The sequence below is a fragment of the Neoarius graeffei genome, chromosome 19 (assembly GCF_027579695.1).
Source record: "Neoarius graeffei isolate fNeoGra1 chromosome 19, fNeoGra1.pri, whole genome shotgun sequence".
Classification (NCBI taxonomy): Eukaryota; Metazoa; Chordata; class Actinopteri; order Siluriformes; family Ariidae; genus Neoarius; species Neoarius graeffei.
The window spans coordinates 51770218-51780888 of record NC_083587.1 but is presented as its reverse complement, the minus strand read 5'-3'; the positions used below and the strand labels follow the sequence as shown (position 1 = coordinate 51780888).

The 10671-nt window shown below is 39.8% G+C and overlaps 1 protein-coding gene across 1 annotated transcript; it reads left to right on the top strand.

Moving 5' to 3' along the window:
- Nucleotides 1-705: 705 nt before the first annotated feature.
- On the top strand, nt 706-10165 carry LOC132867370 (coiled-coil domain-containing protein 127-like). Its single transcript, XM_060900239.1, has 3 exons — nt 706-791; nt 5309-5435; nt 8792-10165. The coding sequence occupies exons 2-3, from the start codon at nt 5318-5320 to the stop codon at nt 9469-9471; spliced, it is 798 nt and encodes a 265-aa protein (XP_060756222.1). The 5' UTR covers nt 706-791; nt 5309-5317; the 3' UTR covers nt 9472-10165.
- The last annotated feature ends 506 nt before the right edge of the window (nt 10166-10671 follow it).

The following is a 10671-nucleotide window of genomic DNA, read 5'->3' as shown; positions in this document are numbered from 1 at the left end:
AAGCCAGACTATAACATGAAACGTACAAGCAAAAATACTTTCTGCCACTAGGTAGGGTTGTCTAGTTCACTGTGCTAATGGGGCACACTTTTCTATGCTTTGATATCCGGCCTACAGGTTTTATGATGAATGCGTAAAATGGGCTTCCCCTGTTTTAAAACCAGCAGCCGCCACTGGTAAGGATAATATCTCACACTTGGAAATGTTCAGTTTAAGGCCTGAGGCATTAGAGAGATGCTCAACCAGAGTTAAGGCATGAGATAGTTGATTTTTGTCTTGCAGGAATAAAATGTCATCTGCCAGTTGTCTCTGTCAAAAAAAGTTATCCCCTTAAACTCTACATCATGAACTATGCACTTCTCTGACCAGCAAAAATAATAAGAAGGAAATTCTGCAGGTGAACTTCTATATTTATAAACACAACTGAGGCTCATCATCGGACTGTACCAATGCGCTCCGTAACACGGGGGAGTCCAAAGACAAAGTATTACCACTGCATTATCAAGAGAAATTAATTTGAGCAAGTTTAAACGAATAATAGAGTGAAATAAATTTAATTACACACTTAGAATGTTAATAAAAAAGTTGTTTAATATCAATCAAAAATACAACATTTGAAATATCAAATTCCCCCCCCCCCCACACACACACCTCCCTCCCACCCCCATGACAAGAAAAACAAGTTTGTTTGACGTTGGTTGTGTAACTAACGTTCACAGCGTATCTTTGCCCGGCGCCGAGAGCACCTTAGAGAAGAAACAGTTTGTGAGTGTTTAGTGCTTTTTCTCAAGGTAAGTAAAATAGGTGTTGGTTGAAAAAAAAAAAAAAGCTTAATTTATTACCAAGTTATAAATGATTGAAGTAAAATGTTTTGTATTTAAGTCAAATGTGCAGACAGTCACTGTTGACCTGAAGAGAAAATTAGCATTAGCTTAGCATTGTATAGAAATGACTTGGTGTAACCTGGAGTCTAGTTTTGTAAGAATGTTTTTGTTTACTGTCTGAGTAAAGCCTGTATTTACTGTGTGTTTACAATGCCATATGCGGTCGGTTTGAGCAAAAATGCACCCAAAGTATAATATTTACACTACCGTTCAAAAGTTTGGGGTCACCCAGACAATTGTGTGTTTTCCATGAAAAGTCACAGTTTTATTTACCACCATAAGTTGTAAAATGAATAGAAAATATAGTCAAGACATTTTTCTGGCCATTTTGAGCATTTAATCGACCCCACAAATGTGATGCTCCAGAAACTCAATCTGCTCAAAGGAAGGTCAGTTTTATAGCTTCTCTAAAGAGCTCAACTGTTTTCAGCTGTGCTAACATGATTGTACAAGGGTTTTCTAATCATCCATTAGCCTTCTGAGGCAATGAGCAAACACATTGTACCATTAGAACACTGGAGTGAGAGTTGCTGGAAATGGGCCTCTATGGAGATATTGCACCAAAAACCAGACATTTGCAGCTAGAATAGTCATTTACCACATTAGCAATGTATAGAGTGGATTTCTGATTAGTTTAAAGTGATCTTCATTGAAAAGAACAGTGCTTTTCTTTCAAAAATAAGGACATTTCAAAGTGACCCCAAACTTTTGAACGGTAGTGTAGGAACCACAGTGTTGCATACATGTCAACCTTTGGTTCCCCATGCCCCCATGTCCACATGCACCCATGAGCCCTTATACACGAGAAAAAATTCCAATATGTAATCCAAAGCACTGATTGTTTTATTCCACACTATACACTCCTATTGTAATCGACATATTTATCACACTGCATCAAGTTAAAGGGATCAAATGAGCATGTGCTGAATATAAAGAAATTTTAGATCCCAGAGAAAACAACTGAATTAAAAAGGACTGTGTGTATGTACAGTCAAGTAAACAATTATCTACTAAAGAGAATGACTGACTGAACTATAAACTTAATTATTTAAGATACATTGTATCAGTAATACCAGAATTATTGATGTAAATTTTGCAAATAAAATGTATTAATCTTAAATAGTTCATAAAAACTCCACAAAGTTCTATTTGACAAGGGTTGACATCACCTAAAATATTACATTCCACCAGAGAAAATTACTTGAAATATAACAGCAGTGGGGCGGCACGGTGGTGTTCAGGGCTCTACATTAACTTTTGAAACCACTTGTCCTGTCGGGCAAGTTGACAGGAAATTTACTTGTCCGAATGTGATTTTGACTTGTCTGAAGAAATATTTGAGGAAAAAAACCCACAAATAAACTATTTGTAACCCAACAATCTTTATTGCATTTGTTTCCGAATTCACAACGTATGCATATTGTCTATGAATCAAAAGTAATCAATACTTGATATACTGAGGCAAAAGTTCAAAAATATAGTAAAACAGACTGATTGATACCATAATTCACCAATTATTCAGGCTTCCCACGGTCCTTAAAAAGTCTTAAATACAACTTTCGGTTTTCAAGGCCTAAAAACGTCTTAAATTGTTTGGAATGACTGGAATTTTCGAAAGGGAGGTATTAAATTTAATATTGGACCGAATGAGTGAAATGTCTCCATCCGGTTTGGGGTATTTTTTTTAACCGTAATTTTAAAAGTGACCAGCGTACCTTTTGGGGCAGCATTGGTTCTGTGCGTTCTGTAGATCAAGAACTAACGTTAGGAGGCTACTGGAGGAAGTGTGGTGTGGTGTGGTGGTTGTGAAGACTGAGAGATACGCAGGTAGTTTGCGCGGGCGCTAGAAAGCGTTGATAATTATGGGAAGATGTCTGTTTAACGACAAGTGGTTGGGGGATGATAAATACCCCCAAAATAAGGAGAAGAATCGTTTGCGATAAAAAGCGTTGGATCGCACAAATGTGTTTAAAGACAATAACGCAGCGCTGGGAACACGGCAGACTGGGAAACTGGTTTTTCACGGACACGAGGCGCCCGCGTGTGTGTGTGTTACACTACGTTCAGACTGCAACCTGAAACGACCCATATCCGATTTGTTGTGAAATCCGATTTTTTTGTTGTTTTTGTTGTTGTTCCGGGCGGCACGGTGGTGTAGTGGTTAGCGCTGTCGCCTCACATCAAGAAGGTCCTGGGTTCGAGCCCCGGGGCCGGCGAGGGCCTTTCTGTGTGGAGTTTGCATGTTCTCCCCTCGTCCGCGTGGGTTTCCTCCGGGTGCTCCAGTTTCCCCCACAGTCCAAAGACATGCAGGTTAGGTTAACTGGTGACTCTAAATTGAGCGTAGGTGTGAATGTGAGTGTGAATGGTTGTCTGTGTCTATGTGTCAGCCCTGTGATGACCTGACGACTTGTCCAGGGTGTACCCCGCCTTTCGCCCGTAGTCAGCTGGGATAGGCTCCAGCTTGCCTGCGACCCTGTAGAAGGATAAAGCGGCTAGAGATAATGAGATGAGATGAGATGTAACGCTCTGATGATTGTATGACTGCATAAACAGGTTTATGCTTTTACCTGCTATAATGCAGAAGATACTCGAGAACTTCCTCAGCCGGCTGTATACTGTACGACACTCAGACTGATTTTGCTGTCGGACACAAAATGACACATCATCAAAGATAATCTTTGGGGATTGAAATAATGCCGGCTAAGGTTGTTCAGCTGGTTCTACTTGCCGTTTATTGTTTTCGTTTTTGAAATGATTCATGGTGTGTTCTCCAGTAAACACCAGTCTTCTCCTTGTTGCTACAGTAGTTCTGCAGCCCAAAACACACGACTTTGCTTCAGCTGTTTGCATGTCTAACAGTTGCCATTGATGCACCCTGTTGTTCACCAATTGGGTGCATTCTTCTTAAAGTTAGTAAAAAAAACTATTGCAGAAAACAGTTTTAAGTTGTTGGATTTATCTTTTTTTTTGCCATGGTACAGTCTTATTTTTTCCATTTAGAGGTCTTGAAAAGGTCTTAAAAGTCTTTAAATTTGTACTTGAAAAATGGGCAGATACCCTGTTCCATTGTGTCCTATTTCGCCATATCAAATACCCAAAATGCATCATATTATTCATATTTAAGTGAATAATCAATTCAGTCATCATAACTTGGCATTTTTAACCCAAGCAATCAAAAAGAGGAAATTTATTCAATATTTTCACTCCTCTGTGAAGGAGGGGCTTTAATTCTTCATGATGGAGTTATTTTATATGGAAATCAAGTTAACGAAAGCATGTGAATTGTAATAAAAAAAAAAATTTCCACAGTGCAGGCCAGATAAAGCAAGATACTATCTTTATTCTTATTCTACATGACAAAAGAAACATTGAGTGTTAGGTAAATGCAAAAAAAATAGTAAAATTAGAACATTTATTTTTTGACCATAATGTCCCAAATGAGAGACCGGTTTCTGAGACGGACCCAGCTCCTCATCACAGTTCATTTTAATTCGCAGATATGCAGTTAATGTGTCTGCAGCCATATATTTTCTGTCCTCAGTATGAATTTTCCTAACCAATGAAAAAGCCCTCTCACTATCTGCATTGCTATGTGGGAGGCACAGCAAAGCAGTAAAAAGCTGTTTCAGCACTGGAAACCTGGCAACACCCAGAGCAGGTTTTACATCGAACACCTTTCCCCAATATACATTGATTATTTTCCTGGTCAATAAAAGAAAATCAGAGCACGGCAAACATGTAGATGTTGTTAAATTGCTTCCATCCCCTACTACACATTTTAGAGAGAGGTTACCAACGGTCGTTACCACCATTACTCTTCATTCAATACTTTTCCAGTTTACTGACGACTGATGGTAGTAACGAGTGTTGGTCATCTGTGTCTACATATAATGTCTATCAGCAATTAAAATGTTTAGGGAAGCGAAACCAGAAATCGCCGGTTAACTACAGTTGCCGTTGTGGTTTTACAGTTGCAACTATAAAACCACATAAAGCGAAAATAGTTCCGTTTCATTGGGCATATGGGCATATGTGTTTGAAAAAATAAATGGTGGATGCTAAGAAAATTTTCTCTGAGTAACGGAAAAAATCTCCGATACAAAACGTAATTTTCCCGTATGAAAATCAGTGTATGCCGTATTGGCCAAAAAATTGCATTTTCCCATACAAAATATGGGGAAACCGTATAACTTGGCATGTATGGTGTTGTGCTTCAGTGCATAATGCTATAACATTCAGACCTGATATGCTGTTTTGCCCCAGCAGGTGTAATTTATCAACCAGTGAATCAAAGTGAAACATTATGAACCCTGATGGGGACAACTGAGCAAACTGTGTGCATGATCTGAAATGCATTTTTTTTTTAAATGTATTAAGAATCTTCAGAGTACCAGTGTCACAGTTTGACTGACTTTTAATTGCAGATTATCTCCATGGACAACCTGAATGATCCTCCTGGATGGAATATAAGGCCAGTGCCACGTGAGGGTTCTGATGGAGGGAAATGGAACTACGCTCTGTTAGTCCCCATGCTCGGCCTTGCGGCTTTTCGTGAGTATCTTAGTAAAAGAATCCTTCTATGATCATGCAAAAGTTTGTTACTGGCATTGCAGTGGCATGGCCCATGCTTGTACAAACCTCATTTCCAGAAAAGTTTCTAAAATGCAATAAAAACAAAAATTTGTGATTTTATTAATTCACGTGAACCTTTATTTAACTGGCAAAAGTTTTGCAATAGTTTTACTGACCGACTTAATTGTATTTTGGAAATATAAAACAAAGTTAGAATTTGATGCCTGCAACACACTTTAAAAAAAAAAAAACATGGAACACAGGCATTATTACTATTGTGTTACATCACTTTTTAATCGTATGGGATCTAATTGTTGTAGTTTTGCAATTGGAATTTTTGTCCATTCTTGCTTGATACAAGACTTCAGCTGCTCAACAGTCCGTGCTTGCCGTTGTCTGATTCTCCTCATCATGATGCGCCATACATTAGGAGACAGATCTGGACTGGCAGCAGGCCAGTCAAGCGCACGCACTCTGTCTACGAAGCCACGCTATTGTAGCCTATGCAGAATGAGGTCTAGGATTGTCCTGCTCAAATAAGCATGGACTTCCCAGGAAGAGACGTTGCCTTGATGGCAACATATGTCTCTCTAAAATCCCAATATACGCCTCTGCATAAATGGTACCTTCGCACATATGCAACTTACTCATGCCACAGGCATTGATCCCCCCTCCAAAAAAAAAATCATCACAGATGCTGGCTTTTGCACCTTTCTCTGATAACAAACTGGATGGTCTTGTTCACCTTTGGCGGCTGAGAACTCGATGTCTGATTTTCCCAAAAACAAACTGAAATGTGGACTCATCTGACCACAGCACATGCTTTCACTGTCTTTCGGTCCATCTGATACGAGTTCAGACCCAGAGAAATCTGGGTAATTTCTGCGTAGAATTGATGACTGGCTTCCTCTTTGCGTAATACAGTTTCAGGTTACATTTCTGGGTGTAGCGGCAGACTCTGTTCAGTGACAACAGTTTTCTGAAGTACTCCCAAGCCCATGTGGCTATATTTGTCACGTTAGCATGATGGTTTCTCAGGCAGTACCATGTGAGGGCTCGAAGGTCACGCACATTCAACAGTAGTTTCTGACCTTGCCCTTTACGCACTGAGCTGTCTCCGAATTCCCTGAATCTTTGTAGATTTTGAAAGACCTAAATTCTCTGCAATCTTATGTTGAGAAATGTTCTTTTTGGACTTGACGAACAATTTTCTCATGAATTTTGGCACTAAGGAGTGAGCCATGACCCATCCTTGCTTGCAAATACTGAGCCTTTAGTGCATGCTCCTTTTACACCCAGTCATGATACCCTCAGCTGTTACCGATTAACCTGCTTATTGTGGAATCTTCCAGAATAGCGTTACTTGAATATCCTATAAACTTTTCAGTCTTATTTTGCCTCTGTCCCAACTTTTCTTTTTGAGTGTGCTACAGGCATCAAGTTATGACTTTGTTCATATTTACAAAATACAATTAAGTTCATCAGTAAAACTATTGAAAATCTTTTCTTTGTACTTTTGTCAGTTAAATAAAGGTTCACGCGAATTAACAAATCGCAGATTTTTCTTTTTATTGCATTTTGGAAAATCTCATCTTTTCTGGAAATGGGGTTTGTATAAAATCTACTGAAGACATATAAGATTTCAAAAAAAGTTTCTTTCGTCATTAGATAAGTTTCTGTACTTGAACAGGTCATGCCATTTTATAATCAGCCAAACTGGAAATGCATTTTCACCTTCTTTCACTTTCCCGAAGACTAACTTGGGCAGACCAACCCCAAACCACACCCTTTCATAACTCGGATGAGTCAGCCATCATATGGAGAGGATTTTGTACCGGAGAGAAAAGAGTGACGCACAATACACAGACGGTATTGCTTTCCACGTTTGACATGAGAACTTGTCAAACTGAAAAGCACAGTCTTCTTTGTGTGACACCACTTTGTCTTCGGTGAAAGACAGTTAGCAGGGAATGTTTTCTTTTTTTTAAGAATTAAATACTGACTTTATTACATTATTATAATACATTTACTTCGAATGCAAGTCAGCATTTAATTCACTTTCATCACTGTATTGCAGTAGTGCCACACTGAAATGCAACCATTTCTCCAATCATAGCCATAAGCTTTAGTCAGCAGCATGTTTGTTATCAAAGAAGGGGAGAAGGGCTTTTCATCTTTATATCTCTAAAACTATTAAATTGTTTTATTCAGTATTTTTGATGGGGAGGAACACATCAACCACTTGTGAAGCAAAAGAAGTAATCCACTGGTTTTAAATATACGTTATGTCCTTATTTCTCTTTGCTCTTGTCATATATATGTTATTTACCAGCTGGGAGGTCCGTATGGTGAAATACCGTGACTGAGGTCTTGAAAGTACTAAGCGAGGCCCTCTGGGCCGAGGTCAGTATTCAAGGCCGAGGTCACAGTATTTCACCATACAGACCGACGTTAAGCTGGTAAATAATATATTTATTTTTTTCTTTACCAAATTCTAACAGAAAACGAGGGCGCCCGAAAGGGAAAACCAAGCCGAGCCGCCATTTTGAATCTTCATTCACGGCTGTAATGCAAATTGCTTCCTCCTCGGTATACAAGTGCACTTCCATGACAGGAAAAAAATTACATTTTGCCGCCTGTGTAGTCCCCTATTGATACAAATAGTCATTCAGGATTCAGCCATGTTTTTGCCCGGTGTTAGCATGTTACAGGTTTTTAGCTTTCTCCTGAAATGTTTTCTTTTATTTCTTCTTCCTCAGGGTAGTAAAACTAGCTTTCACTGTGAAGACTGTCGTTATCGCTATCCATGCTGTAAAATTAATGCTATTTTGAATCCTCATTCACGGCTGTAATGCAAATTGCTTCCTCCTCAGTATACAAGTGCACTTCCATGGCAGGAAAAAACTACATTTTGCCGCCTATGTAGTCCTCTATTTATACAAATAGGAGTCATTCAGGATTCAGCCATGTTTTTGCTCGGCGTTAGCAAATTACAGGTTTTTAGCTTTCTCCTGAAATGTTTTCTTTTATTTCATCTTCCTCAGGGTAGTAAAACTCGCTTTTGCTGTGAACACTGTCGTTATCACTATCCATGCTGTAAAATTAATGCTATTCTCCTGAGAAATGCGAAAATAAATGTTGACAAAAATTGCTACGATGTTTGTTGTTGTGAACGAGCGAGTTGCCAGAGGTCCGTAACTGGGGTCCGTACCGTAGGATACCGACCTGCTCGCCAGCCAATCAGAGTGCAGGATGTGGACCGCGAAAAAAATAAAATATTTGAACTTAATCCTTGTTATAAAAAGTTGCATATATTAACTTCTTCATCCTGTCAGGTTGGATCTGGACACGTGAGTCGCAGAGGCAGACCCAAGAAGTTGAAAACCAGTTTGAGGGGCAAGTGGCTGCCATCGCCAAAGACCTGGAGCTCAAGTATAAAGATACGCTGACGGAGAACCGACGCACAACTGCCCTCCTGGAGCTAGAGAAAGCGCGTCAGCGGGTGGAGGGCTACAAGAAGGCCATGGCCTCTCACAGCCAACATCTCATGGAGGAGCGTAAGCAGCTGCAGAAGGAACGTGAAGAGCTAGAGGACAAGAAGAAGCGTGCCCTGCAGACTGGAGCAGCTAGACAGGCGCTTCATGAAGCTCTGCAACAGGAGCAAGAATGGCAGCAGGGAGCCCAGGTTTTGCTAAATGAACTGGAGCACCAGCTGGTGGAGAGGCAGAGTGCCTTCTGCAGCCCGCTGCTGCCCAAGGAACACAGGATGGAGATCGAGAAAAATCTGCTGGTCAGAGTGGCCAGGGACCCAGCGGGGGTGGAATTGGGCCTGGAGAATGACATCAGGGACATTTTTAAAAATGATAGGCACTGCGCAGAGAAGTTGAATGAGGACAACAGGAAAAATGGGCAGCTGATGTGGCTGTATCTTAAATACTGGAGGCTGCAGGTTACACTGCAGAAACACAAGAGAGCAGAGGGCAGGTTGAAAGGGTCACTGTCTGATGTCAAGTGACCTTAGAAGGACATTTAGAAAATTATAATGCTTGTTTTGAACCCTCGGATCTGCCGATAGTGTGGGGAAGTTCTCATGGTTTGCACTCCTGCATATAGATATATGTAGACTGACAAAGTAAAATAAACAATGGTGGCACCATGTTGCTGGTATCCACTTGTCCCCTTATAGTGAAGCATCTCTTCAAATCAATCCAAAGTTCTGCTAACTCATCACCTTTATCCTGTGATGAAACCTTCATCCACGATGACCCCATCTCCATCTACAGAGCACGAGGACTCGCTGAAAGGTTGATAAAAAGCAAAATGATATAAATCATATGCTATGGCCATTTCAAGCCACTCAGACACCTTAGGGAGCTCTTGGACTGGCACATACCTCTGTCACACTGCGCTCTATTCCACCATCACCACACCATCATCAAAACACTATCTGAGGGAAAACCTTTTGGAAGAACAGTCATCATCATTCTGGTACATTTCCAGAGACTTGTAGAATCTATAATATGGTGCATCGAGGGTGTTTTGGTGGCTTATCATGACCCAACACCTTACTGAGTCTCCTTTAATTCGTCACCCATCTGTATGTTTCTTTAACTTTGTCTAGTCAAGCATATTAATGATGTTTTGGGGGATGGGACTACTAAACCTACTGACAATCATTTGAAAATAATAAAATAATGCTGCTTCTCTGAGTGCATAGTGCCTTTTCTGTTATTCAGCATGAAATTATAGTTGTTTTACGTATGTTTTTTTATTCCTACTGATGTAAAATCATCCCTATAATGATAATCTTTAAAAATATATAAATAAATGAAAACTTTCATTCCAAATAAGTGGTCTGGGGTGGTTTGTTTGTTTGTTTAAATTTTTTAACTTTGATTTTATTCTCTCTCTCTTTCTCTGACAGTTTATACACACTTGCTTTCTCAAACGCAACACACTTCATACTGCAGCATTATATAGAAGTTATATTTATGTATGGGATTACCCTATTATGACAGTTAAATGGTATTGTTTTCTATAATAAAATATAACGTAATATCACAAACAAATAATAAGACTCAAAAATCCTTTTGGATGAAGAGAGATTTAAAATATTTTATTAGCAAATAACATTGGGGGGGCAGCACGGTGGTGTAGTGGTTAGCGCTGTCGCCTCACAGCAAGAAGGTCCGGGTTCGAGCCCCGTGGCCGGCGA

Excerpts from the sequence above, each read along its gene's own strand:
- LOC132867370 (XM_060900239.1), top strand. The coding sequence starts at position 5,318 with ATGGACAACCTGAATGATCCTCCTGGATGGAATATAAGGCCAGTGCCA. Across the intron at positions 5,436-8,791 it reads GCTCGGCCTTGCGGCTTTTC|GTTGGATCTGGACACGTGAG; the intron begins GTGAGTATCTTA and ends TCATCCTGTCAG.